Source organism: Zophobas morio, unplaced genomic scaffold (genome assembly GCF_036711695.1).
Source record: "Zophobas morio isolate AGI-343-1 ecotype UQ-CSIRO unplaced genomic scaffold, CSIRO_AGI_Zmor_V1 ptg000008l, whole genome shotgun sequence".
NCBI classification, from domain to species: domain Eukaryota; kingdom Metazoa; phylum Arthropoda; class Insecta; order Coleoptera; family Tenebrionidae; genus Zophobas; species Zophobas morio.
Window position 1 is genome coordinate 642,253 of NW_026972113.1, and position 17,870 is coordinate 660,122.

At 29.7% G+C, this 17,870-nt stretch overlaps 3 protein-coding genes across 4 annotated transcripts in view; 1 reads left to right on the plus strand and 2 right to left on the minus strand.

Annotated features, from left to right (window-relative positions):
• LOC135124960 (tRNA (32-2'-O)-methyltransferase regulator THADA) overlaps positions 1–3,920 on the minus strand; it is a 37,144-nt gene extending 33,224 nt beyond the window's left edge. For both annotated transcript variants that reach the window (XM_064050194.1, XM_064050193.1), the window contains exons 1-6: positions 3,853–3,920; positions 3,609–3,793; positions 3,028–3,389; positions 2,705–2,978; positions 2,429–2,658; positions 2,161–2,375 (exon numbers count right to left, since the gene is read on the minus strand). In XM_064050194.1, the coding sequence (XP_063906264.1) occupies positions 2,161–2,375; positions 2,429–2,658; positions 2,705–2,978; positions 3,028–3,389; positions 3,609–3,743 (1,216 nt within the window). In that variant the 5' untranslated portion in view covers positions 3,744–3,793; positions 3,853–3,920. The remainder of the gene's footprint in view (positions 1–2,160; positions 2,376–2,428; positions 2,659–2,704; positions 2,979–3,027; positions 3,390–3,608; positions 3,794–3,852) is intronic.
• A 262-nt stretch (positions 3,921–4,182) lies between these two features.
• On the plus strand, positions 4,183–5,819 carry LOC135124965 (MOB kinase activator 1B). The gene is made up of 5 exons (XM_064050200.1): positions 4,183–4,400; positions 4,449–4,615; positions 4,666–4,893; positions 4,942–5,105; positions 5,163–5,819. Exons 1-5 carry the CDS (start codon positions 4,387–4,389, stop codon positions 5,241–5,243), a joined length of 654 nt encoding a protein of 217 aa, XP_063906270.1. The 5' UTR covers positions 4,183–4,386; the 3' UTR covers positions 5,244–5,819.
• A 291-nt stretch (positions 5,820–6,110) lies between these two features.
• On the minus strand, positions 6,111–16,749 carry Glo (glorund). The gene is made up of 6 exons (XM_064050198.1): positions 16,643–16,749; positions 16,339–16,594; positions 16,152–16,292; positions 15,737–15,875; positions 6,775–7,171; positions 6,111–6,726 (listed from the first exon to the last, which is right to left on the minus strand). The coding sequence occupies exons 2-6, from the start codon at positions 16,586–16,588 to the stop codon at positions 6,517–6,519; spliced, it is 1,137 nt and encodes a 378-aa protein (XP_063906268.1). The 5' UTR covers positions 16,589–16,594; positions 16,643–16,749; the 3' UTR covers positions 6,111–6,516.
• Between the last annotated feature and the right edge of the window lie 1,121 nt (positions 16,750–17,870).

The following is a 17,870-nucleotide window of genomic DNA, read 5'->3' on the forward strand; positions in this document are numbered from 1 at the left end:
TTATTGGTTTGTCGATTTCTCAATTTTTGGATATTTCTTTCAGTTTTGATATTTTTCAATACTTCGATTCTTTCATTTTTCGACTTCTAGATTTTTCTATTTTTTATTTTTGGATTTTCAGTTTTTTGTTTTTTATTTCAATTTCTCAATTTTTCAACTTTTTTTCTTCTAGATTTTTCAGTTTCTCGAGTTTCCAGTTCTATATTTTAATTTTTTAAATTTACGAATGTTTAAATTTTTTGAGATCTCAATTCATTGAGATTCGGATGTTTCGATGTTTTGATTATTCAATCTCGCTTTATCAATTTTTCCATATTTAAGTTTTCGATTTCTCGATTTTGGCCTACTTCGGTTTCTCAATTTTTTGATTTTTCGATTTCTCGATGTCTCAATTTTTGAATTTTACAATGTTTCGATTTTTCGATTTGTTGGTTTTTCGATTTTTTGCTTTTCGGTTTCTTGATTTTTGGATGTTTCGATTTTTGATTTATCCGATTTTTCAATTGTCCAATTTTTAAATTCTCGACTTCTCGATTCGTTGATTTTTCAGTTTTTCGATTATTAAATTTTAGATTTTTAATTTTATTTTTATTTTTGATTTTTTGATGTTTGGATTTCTCCATTTTTCAGTTTTAGGATATTTTAACTTTTCAGTGTTTTAAATTTTAAATTTTTCGATTTTTTAGTTCTTCACTATTTTTTTATTTTTCAAATTTTGACGTTTCTGAATTTTTAGTTTTCGGATTTCTCAATTAATCTATTTTTTTATATTACCATTTCTCCACTTCCTAAAGTTTCGATTTTTCAGTTCTTCAGTTCTTCAATTTTTCGATTATTCAGGTTTTTGATTTTTCAATTTTTCGATTTTTTAAGTTTGCGATTTTTAGACTCTGCTTTTTTGACTTTTTTGTTTCTCAATTTTTTAATTTCCTAATTTTTTGATATTTCGTTCAATTTTGTGATTTTTCAGTTTTTCGATTTCTCAATTTTAACTTTTCGATTTTTGAAATTATTATTTTTTTTCGATTTTTTGAGTTTTCAGTTCTCTATATTTCAATTTTTCAATTTTCGGAATTTTTAAATTTTCGATTGTCCAATTTTTTTTTATTTTTCGATTTTCCAATTTTTCGATGTTTCGATTTTTGAATTAACCGATTGTTCAATTTCTCGGTTTTTAATTTTTAGATTTTCCAATTTTAATTTTTTGATTTTTTTATGTTTCGATTTCTCGATTTTACAATTTTCCCATATTTGAATTTTTCAGTGTTTTAAATTTTCGATTTCGAGGATTTACTGTGTTACAGTAGTCATCAGTCATTACTCATCAAGAACGATTATTGCTGTGCGTTAAAATGCCTACATACTGATAAGACACATTTAAGGCTGTTTTAGTATAATTTTTGCAATTTTAAATTTATTTCTTGATGTCTAAATCGTATATATTTAAATGGTGATGAATATTTTGTGATACAGTGTTAGGATAAAATGCATTTTAGTTTCAAAAATAATATGTATTTAATGATTTGACTACTATTAATAAAAAAAATACGTAACAAGATGTTCATATTGAATGAATTTGGTGTTCATAGTTTGATGATAATCCATAGTTATTCTGGAGGCAAATTAGATGACTTGTTACTTATTAATTAAAGTAGTAGTCGTTTAATTTCGTATACCTTTAAAGTGGACGAAGGGACGCATATTTGTTAGCCATGCAGTTCATGGATAATAGGTATACCGCGATAATATTAAATTTTTGTTACCTTAACCTTGAAACAGGTATGCACTACATATACATATATTACAGTAAAGTCTTCAACACGTACGTTTGCTTATTTTGTGACTGCTCCCCGTACAACGTAGTGATTAATACGTCCGTTTACTACCTTATCGACATCACGTGCTTACGGACTATTTTTACCCCCTTTCGTAAGGTACCGCCACTTCATAGTGAAGCGAGTGAGATGTAAAATATATATTCATTCTATTCTACATGGGAAAGTGATTGTCCGTATAGGTTGTCCAACTATAATATACTTAAACAATGGTATTACCAACCAAATTTTTAAAAAGACAGCCCGACCCTATTAGAGATTAATTTGAAATACTAATTTTACTTAACGCAGTATAGAATACTATAAAATAATTCTTGCGTCTTACCTTTTTGGAGCCGAATTAATGACTCCTTAGTTAAAGTCATCAAAAGATTCTTCATACTGGTAACTACGATTTCCATAAAATGGTCTAAATGATCCCAAACAAAATTTAAAGCCATATCAAACAATTCAGGAAATCTTTCCAGCTGATAGATGAATTTACCCAACCCACTTAAAGCTCTACTAATAGGTACAATCTCGTCTTGATGACTTGACATCCTACAAACAAATAACGAAAATTTTGGGGAACAATTATTACAAAAAAATTTTACTCCACTCCCAGATCCAGAAAATTGCGAAATACGAATTCCAGAAGCGTCATTCCTGCGACTTTTACACTAAAATATCTTGTTTCTCCGAGTGTGATATACACAACTAGGTTTAAAACAACTTTCATTGGGGGTGTAGTGAATATGTTAGTGAGAGTCTTGCTTTTCAAAACCATGCAATAATCGTTGTCCGGGTTATCCAGAAAATCCACCAATGGTTGTTCTTTGTATTTCTTCAACGACAAAATCAGCGAAAATTTCGTTGACGTGAAAACTTACCAAAAGCTCGATTTCTTCCTCAGGTAAACAAGTGCAACAATGTGCTAATAAAAGAGCACATTTAGATATGCTATCAAACTTTAATTGACTATGGAATTGTAAGATTTCGTGGGTCATTATGACCATTTTCGCAGCAATAATATTTAAAGCTTTAAATTTCGCTTTTGACATAGATGAGGACAGTTGTTGGAGAGTGATATTTAAGATACCGTAACAATCTTCGTATTCTAAAATACTTTTTTCTGTAGAACCGTCTCGACAGAAATTATTGTTACTAAAAAAAAACGTGTCAAGTTCGAACAAGTAATTAATTAAAACCTTACAATAATTGACTATTATACACTTCCATGATGCACAAATAAAACGGGAACACGTTATCCAATACGTAAGAATGCTTCTCACCACTGGTGAAATTGCACGTGAAATTCCCCAAAAAAACTAAAGTTTTATAACACAGCCTTATTGTAAAAATGTTTAAATTGTTTATGTTCTCTTGGATCTCACTTATCACGCTTTTCACGACATATTCAAACAAGGTATTCTCGCCTACGATTTGTGAATTTAATCTTTCATACATGTATTTTCTTAGATTCTTGCGACAGCCAGAGCGATTAAAATATTCTATAACGACGTTTCTGATGTAGGGGCCGTTCGAGGTATTGTACTCTTTCGCGCATCTAGACAACTGCAACGAAATAAAAAAGATTAAATAACTGATGACCCAAAACAATAAACAGTGCTCAATAAAAACAAAAAAAGGGAAAACTTTTTACAAAAAAATCACCAATCTTTCGTAATGAACTCGAGTGAAAATAATTCCGTTTTTTCGCCTTGTAACTAACCAAGATAAAAAATGAATTCGACAAAAAGTACAGCTGTGCCAAAGCTCAACCCACAAACTTACAACTTTATCAATTAACTCCTTGTAATTAGGATCGCTGTTGCATTGATCCACTTGCTCTAAAAGAATATTTAGGTCGGAATCTGGGGGGCACAGGTGGTATTCCGAAATAAATTTAAGATCAGACACCGAAGCCATTTCCAAGAAACAAAAATGCTGATATTAAAAGTCACATCAAACAAACCACTCTGCAAACATAAAAAAAATAGAAAAAGTGTACGCACTGACGCAACAAACGCGTACTTACACACAAATTTTAAGTTAAAACACAAGACACGGCACTTTTTTAAAAATATGCTCAAAAAGTAAGGTTAGTTAGAGTGCCAACAAAAACAAAAACCATAGCTGCCAACGTAGCACCGTGAAGAAACCAAACGAATTTTTTCGTAAGTGAAATAACACAACAACTGCACGGAATAAACAAACACGGCAATTTCGAGCGAGTTGTGGTTGCATTTGGGGGTTATTTAGTGAAAACTAGTGCCACTTGTCGTTGGGTTTATTAAAATCTGAAATGAATTCAAACGTAGCGCCGGTGAATCGGCCTCTGATTGGTGGCAATTTTTGACAGCTGATGTTAGAGGTCATCAAAAATGGTATGGATCCGATAAGAACTTTCTTGTGAATAATTTCTTTATGGTCTATGGATTATGGGTTTATGCGCTGTGATTGTGTCCCATTTTGATAAATATTCTGTGATCTACATTAACTGAAGCCTTAAAACCGCCAACTCTTGATATCCTTGTTGTTTTATTTTTGTTGTGAAAAGTGGGCATTTAATATGAGTTTCCTTTTGTAAGTAGTAGATTTCGCTAGTTTGCGTTTTGCTAAAGTTGATTTTAGTGGCAGCCGTTCTTCCAAGACTTTCAAGCCAAAAAAGAACATCCCCGAAGGTACTCATCAGTATGAGCTGATGAAACATGCAGCAGCCACCTTAGGTTCAGGGAACTTGAGGCTTGCTGTGATGTTACCAGAGGGCGAGGATTTAAATGAATGGGTCGCTGTTAATAGTACGACATTACAAATTTCGGTGTGTAAATAATAACCGATGTTTTTTCAGCTGTGGACTTCTTTAACCAAATCAATATGTTATATGGCACTATAACAGAGTTTTGTACAGAGGAAAGTTGCCCCATCATGTCTGCAGGCCCTAAATATGAGTACCACTGGGCGGACGGACACACAGTAAAAAAACCCATTAAGTGTTCAGCCCCCAAATATATTGACTATCTCATGACATGGGTTCAGGATCAGCTGGACGACGAGACGCTTTTCCCGTCAAAAATAGGTGCGTTTTGGCGACATTATTTGCATTTGTTAGTGTGATCGATTTTAGGGGTCCCCTTCCCAAAAAATTTTCTCTCGATAGCGAAAACGATCCTAAAACGGTTGTTCCGGGTATACGCACATATTTATCACCAGCACTTTAGTCAGGTCGTTCAATTAGGAGAGGAAGCACACCTTAACACTTCCTTTAAACACTTTATATTCTTTGTTCAGGTATGTGGTCAAGATTTCCTGTTGGAGTTACGGCGTAAGTTTGGTTTTGTTTTTTAGGAATTTAGTTTAATTGAGAGACGGGAGCAGGCGCCTCTGCAGGAATTGATCGATAAATTGACGGCAAAGGAGGCTCGATGAGCGTGTCGCGTCGCCTGTTCTCTTTCTACGTATCTCTTTAATGCTTGTATTTTTTTCCAGACAAGGCAATAACGAAACGAGTGCAGGGGGCGCCACAAATGCTAGACCAAAGCAAGGGCTAAGTACAGGGTATGTTTTTAGGGAATGACCAGTTTTTGTGGCGCTGTTTGTACTTAAGTAACTTATTTATTGCACTTAACCATATGTAGGCATCAACATGACTAAGCGATAGTTTATAAATGTAAGTAACAAGCGTGTTTATTGTTTCAATGTTAATGTTTGTTAATTTTTGTATGCACATGTACGAGGCTTCACTTTTTCTACTATTTATTTCTTGTTCCTGTTTTCAAGCCTAAGAGTAGGTTGGGACTTTGTATTTTATTGACAATAAATTACTTTTATTGGAATTTTTGTTTCTAGTCGGTACGACATGCCTATGCGCTATGAATTTGCTGCGTTTTCTTTTGTTGATAGGTCAGCTTGCTTATGAACCAAAATCTAACCCTGTGTAGACGTAGGACCATGTATATTTATAAAAGAGTATTTTTAGAATCAATATACACATTCATAATGCGAGTTTTTTGTTTGTATTGATTACTGATGTTTATAACCTCAGATTTTAATAATAAAGTTCGTCTTAACGGCTTTTAAACATTCCAAATCTCCCTAAGTTACTTCACCCAGCAGTGGCGTAGTTACCACGATGTAAAAATAAAAATTTAATTTAAAAAAAGTTAGGTTATGATTGATATTTGTGACGTGACAAGACAATTACAACGAAGCGGCAAAACCTTTTATGATCATTGATTGAACTACATGATGGCGCCACTATTGCGAACTAATCGGGTAATCAATGAAACAAAAACCTGATATTCCATATAATTTATATACTAAAAAGTAATGCTTTATAAAACTGCTCATATTGTTTATACAGTTAGTATCATAAACTGAAAAATAAAAATGGAGGGTTCTCACAACATCTTCAAACAACCAACTCAATACTCACACAAACAAACGACTGTAAAGAAACGAATCCGAATTGCATGCACAGCCAATATGGAAAAACCGAAAATTCGCAACCCAAAAATCTTGTGGCCGGTTCACTTCAATATTGTACGTTTTCATTAAACAGAATATAAAAATAAGATACAATTTAAGTAAAAAAATATATACCTAGATAAATACTTTAAGTCTTTGTTAACATACGGTAGAAAAAATTATTTCTAGTGGCATCGTAAACGTAAGTCTACCAAACGAAAATGGGAGGAAAAAATTACATCCTTCTCCGACCGTACCCCGAGCCCCCGTTATCAGCAGAGTTCAAGAACAACTCGATGTAGCGATGTTGCATGTGGCCCTTGTCCTTGCTCATGGCCCTCATTGCGTCATCGTGCGAAGCGAACTCCACGTCGGCCTCCCCCGAAGCCCTACCTGTGTGATCCTGGAGCAGGCGCACGTTCACGGGAACCAGGGGCTTAAAGAACTGCTTTTGCGTTAAAACTGTATGGTTTAGCATTAATTTTCAACGTACTTCACTTATGTCGGCGGCCGTGGCCTTGAACGGCAGCCCCCTCATGTGCACGCAATGCATGCCGCTTCTCTCTCCGGTTGTTTGGTTGGTCTCGCCCCACGAATCGATCTCGTAGGGGCTGCGCGCCCCTCCTCTAGTATCGTTTCCGTTCTGGTTATTGCCCATCCAGTTCGACCCTCTATCGTAATTGTTATATTCTGCATTATTCGAAAAATTTGCTCCTTTGAAATTTCGGGAGCCTCTAGATTGGAATCTATTAGAGTTCCCAAACCTATCTCCACGATCGTATGGACTCGGTCTGGAATTGTACATGCCAGAATTGGAACCACCTCGTCGACCTGAGTAGCCCAAGACGCTATTCACTTCAGATAAACTGCTTCTGAATATTTCGATGTATCTGTGGGAAAACATCGAAAAATAAAACCGTGAAATGGAGCAAGCGAATTCATCTTAGGATTAATTTTTTCGAAAGGATTTGAGAACGACGCAACTCAAATGGTTTCGAAGATTTTTACAATTTCTGTATTTGGATGTTTTTTTTTTTTTGAAAATGGAAATGTGTATACACGAAAGTGGAAAAGAAAATATCAAAGACATTGAGGGGTTTTATAAATCACACAAATTTGAACTCGCTTACGCTTTGTCATTTTAATATCTTTAACCATAAGCGAGTTCTCAACATCTACTCTTACATACTATACACTGTAGTGACCATCTAGATCATGTCAAATCCGTCTATCTTGTAATAACACCAAAAAAATATATACCGGGTGTCTGGAAAATGGCGGATTAACTCTACGTTACGCTCTTAAGCAGTGTTTTATTTTTTACGAATTTAAAAAAGTCTTCCATTAATTTTTTTATTGTTTTTTTATTCCTTCGATTTTTCAGTTTCTCAATTAATAGTTTTTGGAACTTTCAATTTCAAATGTTTCCAATTTTTCGATTTTGCAACTTTCGAATTTTTCGATACTTTCATTTTTCGATTCTCAATTTCTTGTGTCTACAGATTTTCGATTTGCAATTTTCGAGTTGTTTGTTTTTTAATTTTTTTTTTTGTTTTCTTAATTTAAAGTTTTTCAATATCAAAATTTTTCAAATTGCAAATTTCGAATTTTTTAATTTTTCAATCTTTCAGTGTTTCTTCGATTTCCCGATTTTTCCATTTTCAAATTTTTTAAATTTTATTTTACGATTTTTTAATTTTTCGATTTTGCAACTTTCGAATTTTTCGATACTTTCATTTTTCGATTCTCAGTTTCTTGTTTCTTCAGATTTTCGATTTGCAATTTTCGAGTTGTTTGTTTTTTCATTTTTTTTTGTTTTCCATTTTTCGATTCCTCAACTTGTAAAATTTTCGGTTTTTCTCTTTTATTTTTTAGTTTCTCGATTTTCAATTTTTCGTTTAGCCATTTTTCTAGTTTTCCATGTTAAATTGTTCAGTTTTTGAATTCGTCAATTTTGCGATATTTTTAATTTTTAAATTAATTCATTTTTACTATTTTCGATCATTCAATTTTTCGATTTTTGATGTTTCAATTTTTCGATCGTTCAGTTCTCCTCTTCTTCGATTTTCCGAATTTTTCATTTTTCGATTTTTGATTTTTCAGTTTCTTAATTTAAAGTTTTTCAATATCAAAATTTTTCAAATTGCAAATTTCGATTTTTTAAATTTTTCAATCTTTCAGTGTTTCTTCGATTTCCCGATTTTTCCATTTTCAAATTTTTTTAATTTTATTTTACGATTTTTTAATTTTTCGATGTTGCAACTTTCGAATTTTTCGATACTTTCATTTTTCTATTCTCAATTTCTTGTTTCTTCAGATTTTCGATTTGCAATTGTCGAGTTCTTTGTTTTTTAATTTTTTTTTGTTTTCCATTTTTCGATTCCTCAACTTGTAAAATTTTCGGTTTTTCTCTTTTATTTTTTAGTTTCTCGATTTTCAATTTTTCGTTTAGCCATTTTTCTAGCTTTCCATGTTAAACTGTTCAGTTTTTGAATTCGTCAATTTTGCGATATTTTTAATTTTTAAATTAATTCATTTTTACTATTTTTGATCATTCAATTTTTCGATTTTTGATGTTTCAATTTTTCGATCGTTCAGTTTTCCTGTTCTTCGATTTTCCGAATTTTTAATTTTTCGATTTTTGATTTTTCAGTTTCTTAATTTAAAGTTTTTCAATATCAAAATTTTTCAAATTGCAAATTTCGATTTTTTTAATTTTTCAATCTTTCAGTGTTTCTTCGATTTCCCGATTTTTACATTTTCAAATTTTTTTAATTTTATTTTACGATTTTTTAATTTTTCGATTTTGCAACTTTCGAATTTTTCGATACTTTCATTTTTCTATTCTCAATTTCTTGTTTCTTCAGATTTTCGATTTGCAATTGTCGAGTTCTTTGTTTTTTAATTTTTTTTGTTTTCCATTTTTCGATTCCTCAATTTGTAAAATTTTCGGTTTTTCTCTTTTATTTTTTAGTTTCCCGATTTTCAATTTTTCGTTTAGTTATTTTTCTAGTTTTCCATGTTAAACTGTTCAGTTTTTGAATTCGTCAATTTTGCGATATTTTTAATTTTTAAATTCATTCATTTTTACTATTTTCGATCATTCAATTTTTCGATTTTTGATGTTTCAATTTTTCGATCGTTCAGTTCTCCTGTTCTTCGATTTTCCGAATTTTTAATTTTTCGATTTTTGATTTTTCAGTTTCTTAATTTAAAGTTTTTCAATATCAAAATTTTTCAAATTGCAAATTTCGATTTTTTTTTATTTTTCAATCTTTCAGTGTTTCTTCGATTTCCCGATTTTTCCATTTTCAAATTTTTTAAATTTTATTTTACGATTTTTTAATTTTTCGATTTTGCAACTTTCGAATTTTTCGATACTTTCATTTTTCTATTCTCAATTTCTTGTTTCTTCAGATTTTCGATTTGCAATTTTCGAGTTGTTTGTTTTTTCATTTTTTTTTGTTTTCCATTTTTCGATTCCTCAACTTGTAAAATTTTCGGTTTTTCTCTTTTATTTTTTAGTTTCTCGATTTTCAATTTTTCGTTTAGCCATTTTTCTAGTTTTCCATGTTAAATTGTTCAGTTTTTGAATTCGTCAATTTTGCGATATTTTTAATTTTTAAATTAATTCATTTTTACTATTTTCGATCATTCAATTTTTCGATTTTTGATGTTTCAATTTTTCGATCGTTCAGTTCTCCTGTTCTTCGATTTTCCGAATTTTTAATTTTTCGACTTTTGATTTTTCAGTTTCTTAATTTAAAGTTTTTCAATATCAAAATTTTTCAAATTGCAAATTTCGATTTTTTTTATTTTTCAATCTTTCAGTGTTTTTTCGATTTCCCGATTTTTCCATTTTCAAATTTTTTAAATTTTATTTTACGATTTTTTAATTTTTCGATTTTGCAACTTTCGAATTTTTCGATACTTTCATTTTTCTATTCTCAATTTCTTGTTTCTTCAGATTTTCGATTTGCAATTGTCGAGTTCTTTGTTTTTTAATTTTTTTTTGTTTTCCATTTTTCGATTCCTCAACTTGTAAAATTTTCGGTTTTTCTCTTTTATTTTTTAGTTTCCCGATTTTCAATTTTTCGTTTAGCCATTTTTCTAGTTTTCCATGTTAAACTGTTCAGTTTTTGAATTCGTCAATTTTGCGATATTTTTAATTTTTAAATTAATTCATTTTTACTATTTTCGATCATTCAATTTTTCGATTTTTGATGTTTCAATTTTTCGATCGTTCAGTTTTCCTGTTCTTCGATTTTCCGAATTTTTAATTTTTCGATTTTTGATTTTTCAGTTTCTTAATTTAAAGTTTTTCAATATCAAAATTTTTCAAATTGCAAATTTCGATTTTTTTTATTTTTCAATCTTTCAGTGTTTCTTCGATTTCCCGATTTTTCCATTTTCAAATTTTTTAAATTTTATTTTACGATTTTTTAATTTTTCGATTTTGCAACTTTCGAATTTTTCGATACTTTCATTTTTCTATTCTCAGTTTCTTGTTTCTTCAGATTTTCGATTTGCAATTTTCGAGTTGTTTGTTTTTTAATTTTTTTTTGTTTTCCATTTTTCGATTCCTCAATTTGTAAAATTTTCGGTTTTTCTCTTTTATTTTTTAGTTTCCCGATTTTCAATTTTTCGTTTAGTTATTTTTCTAGTTTTCCATGTTAAACTGTTCAGTTTTTGAATTCGTCAATTTTGCGATATTTTTAATTTTTAAATTAATTCATTTTTACTATTTTCGATCATTCAATTTTTCGATTTTTGATGTTTCAATTTTTCGATCGTTCAGTTTTCCTGTTCTTCGATTTTCCGAATTTTTAATTTTTCGATTTTTGATTTTTCAGTTTCTTAATTTAAAGTTTTTCAATATCAAAATTTTTCAAATTGCAAATTTCGATTTTTTTTATTTTTCAATCTTTCAGTGTTTCTTCGATTTCCCGATTTTTCCATTTTCAAATTTTTTAAATTTTATTTTACGATTTTTTAATTTTTCGATTTTGCAACTTTCGAATTTTTCGATACTTTCATTTTTCGATTCTCAATTTCTTGTTTCTTCAGATTTTCGATTTGCAATTGTCGAGTTCTTTGTTTTTTAATTTTTTTTTGTTTTCCATTTTTCGATTCCTCAATTTGTAAAATTTTCGGTTTTTCTCTTTTATTTTTTAGTTTCCCGATTTTCAATTTTTCGTTTAGTTATTTTTCTAGTTTTCCATGTTAAACTGTTCAGTTTTTGAATTCGTCAATTTTGCGATATTTTTAATTTTTAAATTAATTCATTTTTACTATTTTCGATCATTCAATTTTTCGATTTTTGATGTTTCAATTTTTCGATCGTTCAGTTCTCCTGTTCTTCGATTTTCCGAATTTTTCATTTTTCGATTTTTGATTTTTCAGTTTCTTAATTTAAAGTTTTTCAATATCAAAATTTTTCAAATTGCAAATTTCGATTTTTTTTATTTTTCAATCTTTCAGTGTTTCTTCGATTTCCCGATTTTTCCATTTTCAAATTTTTTAAATTTTATTTTACGATTTTTTAATTTTTCGATTTTGCAACTTTCGAATTTTTCGATACTTTCATTTTTCTATTCTCAGTTTCTTGTTTCTTCAGATTTTCGATTTGCAATTTTCGAGTTCTTTGTTTTTTCATTTTTTTTAGTTTTCCATTTTTCGATTCCTCAACTTGTAAAATTTTCGGTTTTTCTCTTTTATTTTTTAGTTTCTCGATTTTCAATTTTTCGTTTAGCTATTTTTCTAGTTTTCCATGTTAAACTATTCAGTTTTTGAATTCGTCAATTTTGCGATATTTTTAATTTTCAAATTAATTCATTTTTACTATTTTCGATCATTCAATTTTTCGATTTTTGATGTTTCAATTTTTCGATCGTTCAGTTCTCCTGTTCTTCGATTTTCCGAATTTTTAATTTTTCGATTTTTAATTTTTCAGTTTCTTAATTTAAAGTTTTTCAATATCAAAATTTTTCAAATTGCAAATTTCGATTTTTTAAATTTTTCAATCTTTCAGTGTTTCTTCGATTTCCCGATTTTTCCATTTTCAAATTTTTTTAATTTTATTTTACGATTTTTTAATTTTTCGATGTTGCAACTTTCGAATTTTTCGATACTTTCATTTTTCTATTCTCAATTTCTTGTTTCTTCAGATTTTCGATTTGCAATTGTCGAGTTCTTTGTTTTTTAATTTTTTTTTGTTTTCCATTTTTCGATTCCTCAATTTGTAAAATTTTCGGTTTTTCTCTTTTATTTTTTAGTTTCCCGATTTTCAATTTTTCGTTTAGTTATTTTTCTAGTTTTCCATGTTAAACTGTTCAGTTTTTGAATTCGTCAATTTTGCGATATTTTTAATTTTTAAATTAATTCATTTTTACTATTTTCGATCATTCAATTTTTCGATTTTTGATGTTTCAATTTTTCGATCGTTCAGTTCTCCTGTTCTTCGATTTTCCGAATTTTTCATTTTTCGATTTTTGATTTTTCAGTTTCTTAATTTAAAGTTTTTCAATATCAAAATTTTTCAAATTGCAAATTTCGATTTTTTTTATTTTTCAATCTTTCAGTGTTTCTTCGATTTCCCGATTTTTCCATTTTCAAATTTTTTAAATTTTATTTTACGATTTTTTAATTTTTCGATTTTGCAACTTTCGAATTTTTCGATACTTTCATTTTTCTATTCTCAATTTCTTGTTTCTTCAGATTTTCGATTTGCAATTTTCGAGTTGTTTGTTTTTTAATTTTTTTTTGTTTTCCATTTTTCGATTCCTCAATTTGTAAAATTTTCGGTTTTTCTCTTTTATTTTTTAGTTTCCCGATTTTCAATTTTTCGTTTAGTTATTTTTCTAGTTTTCCATGTTAAACTGTTCAGTTTTTGAATTCGTCAATTTTGCGATATTTTTAATTTTTAAATTAATTCATTTTTACTATTTTCGATCATTCAATTTTTCGATTTTTGATGTTTCAATTTTTCGATCGTTCAGTTCTCCTGTTCTTCGATTTTCCGAATTTTTCATTTTTCGATTTTTGATTTTTCAGTTTCTTAATTTAAAGTTTTTCAATATCAAAATTTTTCAAATTGCAAATTTCGATTTTTTTTATTTTTCAATCTTTCAGTGTTTCTTCGATTTCCCGATTTTTCCATTTTCAAATTTTTTAAATTTTATTTTACGATTTTTTAATTTTTCGATTTTGCAACTTTCGAATTTTTCGATACTTTCATTTTTCTATTCTCAATTTCTTGTTTCTTCAGATTCTCGATTTGCAATTTTCGAGTTCTTTGTTTTTTAATTTTTTTTTGTTTTCCATTTTTTGATTCCTCAATTTGTAAAATTTTCGGTTTTTCTCTTTTATTTTTTAGTTTCCCGATTTGCAATTTTTCGTTTAGTTATTTTTCTAGTTTTCCATGTTAAACTGTTCAGTTTTTGAATTCGTCGATTTTGCGATATTTTTAATTTTTAAATTAATTCATTTTTACTATTTTCGATCATTCAATTTTTCGATTTTTGATGTTTCAATTTTTCGATCGTTCAGTTCTCCTGTTCTTCGATTTTCCGAATTTTTCATTTTTCGATTTTTGATTTTTCAGTTTCTTAATTTAAAGTTTTTCAATATCAAAATTTTTCAAATTGCAAATTTCGAATTTTTTTATTTTTCAATCTTTCAGTGTTTCTTCGATTTCCTGATTTTTCCATTTTCAAATTTTTTAAATTTTATTTTACGATTTTTTAATTTTTCGATTTTGCAACTTTCGAATTTTTCGATACTTTCATTTTTCGATTCTCAATTTCTTGTTTCTTCAGATTTTCGATTTGCAATTTTCGAGTTGTTTGTTTTTTCATTTTTTTTTTGTTTTCCATTTTTCGATTCCTCAACTTGTAAAATTTTCGGTTTCTCTCTTTTATTTTTTAATTTCCCGATTTTCAATTTTTCGTTTAGCTATTTTTCTAGTTTTCCATGTTAAACTGTTCAGTTTTTGAATTCGTCAATTTTGCGATATTTTTAATTTTTAAATTAATTCATTTTTACTATTTTCGATCATTCAATTTTTCGATTTTTGATGTTTCAATTTTTCGATCGTTCAGTTTTCCTGTTCTTCGATTTTCCGAATTTTTAATTTTTCGATTTTTGATTTTTCAGTTTCTTAATTTAAAGTTTTTCAATATCAAAATTTTTCAAATTGCAAATTTCGATTTTTTTTATTTTTCAATCTTTCAGTGTTTCTTCGATTTCCCGATTTTTCCATTTTCAAATTTTTTCATTTTTTTTTGTTTTCCATTTTTCCATTCCTCAACTTATAAAATTTTGGGTAATTCTCTTTTATTTTTTAGTTTCTCGATTTTTCAGCAATTTTTTTTAGTTTTCCATTTTAAATTATTCAGTTTATAAATTCGTCAATTTTCCGATATTTTTAATTTTTAATTCATTTTTACCATTTTCGTTTAAAATTTTTCGATTATTCAATTTTCTAATTATAAATTTTTCATTGTTTCGATTTTTGATGTTTCAATTTTTCGATCATTCAGTTTTTCTTGTTTTTCAAATTTCCGAATTTTTAATTTTTCAGTTTCTTAATTTGAAGTTTTTCAGTATCAAAATTTCTCAAATTGCAATTTCGAATTTCCAGACACCCGGTATAAATTGTCAGAAACGAAATTTTATTTTTTGACAACTCAGACAGACTACGCCACTGTTCGGTGACAGCTGAAGTCACTAAATGAAGTTCGCAAGGTACTCCATCTATGGAAGCGGCACATTCCAATCTAAATAATCACTTGCACACAGAACTTTTGGCAACAAAAACTGTCTTTAAATTCTAATTGTAGATCTCTGGCAATAGAAAAAAAAATATTTTAAATCACTTTCGTATACAGAACTCTAAAATAAAACATACAGGGTGTCCCATCACTTATACCAGAAGTTTTTTTTATTAATGTGTCAAAAATTACTAAAAAACGTAAAATTATTTCTGAATTTACCGGCCATGTTTTGGGACACCCCTGTAAAGCAATAATTTCCCTTGAATCCCACATTTCAAAATAATCATTTTCGAGTAGATTTCAAAAACGGGACAAGATATACCCTCGAATATGTAAATTTTTTTAAAATTCTGAATTTGAATGAAATGAAAACCTTATCTCGTTTTTCAAAATCTGCAAAAATTATCGCATTTGTGGACAGCAACGCATGAAGCGAAAACTATGAATAAAAATGAACATTTATGGATTGCTGTACCCAAATAGACGATAGAACTCGTAATTTCTTACTTTCGTAATGAACTTACCTTACTTGCACATCTATTGCATTTTTATAAAGCGCATAAATAAAAAAACGACACACTAATATAAAAATGCAACAGTGAATAAACAAGTTGTAATTTAAAAAAATTGAAATCGGTTCATGGAAAAAAGGAGGATGACCCTTTCCCTCCCATACCCCACCTGTGTCCAATTTTTTCCCGATGTTTCAGCAGAGCTTTCTCTGCCACTTCTTTGTTAACAAACTGAACGTAAGCCTCCCCAGAACTCCGCCCTGAGTAGTCTGTCAGAAGAGTAATTCCGTTGGGCACTATCTCCAACCCTACCCAAATAACCCAATCAACCCTTGAACTCAACATTTTTCTTATATTATCTCAAAACATATCTAAATTTGAGTGATCACAGCAAACCTTCCCCAACAGAAAATGATTGATCATCGACAAAACTCAATCTTAACAAAAGATGCAATTATTTCCTGTTGCTTTGAGGTCGACGCACCCAGAAAAATGTCACATGAATGTAAAAAAGTTGACAGTGACACTGTTTTGGGCGTTTTTTACTTTTTCATGAAAATGCCAGAGAAATGAAAGCGACGTACCAGTGAAGAATTGGGCGATTTCTTCTTTAGAACAGCCGAAAGGCAGACCTCTCAATCTAACACAACCGTCATCATTGATGCCGTAAGTCGGGCCTGACCTTTTAATCACCCAGTCCATTTCGGCTTTATTCACTTTAAAAACTAAAAACGCGGGCTTAGGGCGGGTTTGTGAGTGTGGAAGACTCACCTTCAATGTATCTGCTGCCGATGTGCTCTCGATCCTTATTCAAAGCGCAGTTTAGGTCATCGTCGCTTTCGAATTCTACGAAAGCTTCGCCGCTGGGTCGCCCCTCACGGGATGAAGTCATGTGGATTCCGTGCTTCCCGTTTAGGACTTTGCAGTTTTTGAAAAATTTTAGGATGTCGTCGGTTGTGGCGGACCAGGGCAAGCCTCGGAGTTTCACTATGTAACCTTCATCGTGGTCACTCATAGACATGGTTGTCTGGTAAATAAAGGTGTTATTTACGATTACTGAATAGCGAATACTTACTGTTTTGTATCGGCGAGGTTTTTATGGAAATTTGTTAAAAGTAAGCAACTTTTCACCGCTTTACTACACCAGACAAAATGGCGGCGTCCTGTGGAAAACAACGAAAAACGAAAATTCCTGTAACTAAATGCGAATAAAAGTCACCAGAAATCTGTGCAACCAACCCAACAGCCGTAAATTACTATATATTTCGCATGTAAAATAAAAAATTTCAACGATGCACATGAAAACAAAATTGTTCTAAAGCACAGTCTAAAGTTACTCAATTAAAAGAACTTCCCTCGTTCCTGAAGTACAACTAAACAAATCAGGTTTCTTAAACAATTAAATTTGATTTTGTGAGTTTTATGAGGATTTTTTTAACTCTGCGTAATGAAGCATGCTACCGATTTTTTTACCCATAGATACCTAAAATAATTTTTAATAACGTCTTCAACAAAAGAAAAAAAAAGACGAAAACCAAAAGGCATAAAAAACGCTAAAAAAGAGGCAAAAAGGCTATTAAAAATGAGACAAAAAAAAAAAAATAAAAGCAAAAAAAGGAGTTGAAAAAACGACAAAAATTGTGAGAAAAAAGATGACTAAAAGCAGTGACTATGTATGACTCTATACTCACTGCTAAAAGTAAAAAGAGACAAAAAGAATGCCTAAAAACCTATGCATAAAAGCAAAAAGGAACAAGAAAATACGAATAAAAATAGACGAAAAAAGAATATGAATATGAAAAATGAGATGAAAACAAAAAATGCGGCAAGAAAATATTAAAAAAAAAAACAATAAAAAAAGGTGACAGAAATGCGAAAAAAAAACAAAATAATGCAACAAAAATTAAAAAAAAAATTGGTCTAAAGAGTTTAGACAGTACTTCCCTCGCTGTCGGAAACTTGACGACTGCATGCCTATTGTGTTTTTTTCTCATTACATTTTTGTAGTGGGAATTTAAAAAAAAATTGCGATGACGTCATCAACATTTTTGCAAGGACACGTATATCAGTTGGGATAGATGTAGTGTAATACTAAGAATAAAATTATTATATTCTCAAATTTTCGGGAAAATGAATTGGGTCGTTTTGAATATTGATTTGTAATAATCAATAAAATAACGAAACAATTTACTCACGTATACCTACGTATCAGAGGCAACTGAAAATCGTGTATGTATAAACATTCTTAATTTAAGATGACAGGCGTAACAGCATACGTGAGAGTCAAACAGAGAAACTGTAAA

Bases quoted from the DNA above. Each gene is read 5' to 3' on its own strand.
- LOC135124965 (XM_064050200.1), top strand. The intron at 4,616-4,665 runs GTACGACATTAC...ATGTTTTTTCAG, and splicing joins TGAATGGGTCGCTGTTAATA to CTGTGGACTTCTTTAACCAA. The intron at 5,106-5,162 runs GTATGTGGTCAA...TTTGTTTTTTAG, and splicing joins ACTTTATATTCTTTGTTCAG to GAATTTAGTTTAATTGAGAG.
- Glo (XM_064050198.1), bottom strand. From the start codon at position 16,588: ATGTCTATGAGTGACCACGATGAAGGTTACATAGTGAAACTCCGAGGC. The intron at 7,172-15,736 runs GTGGGGTATGGG...GTTTTCCCACAG, and splicing joins CGGGAAAAAATTGGACACAG to ATACATCGAAATATTCAGAA. The intron at 6,727-6,774 runs GTACGTTGAAAA...ACGCAAAAGCAG, and splicing joins CGGCCGCCGACATAAGTGAA to TTCTTTAAGCCCCTGGTTCC.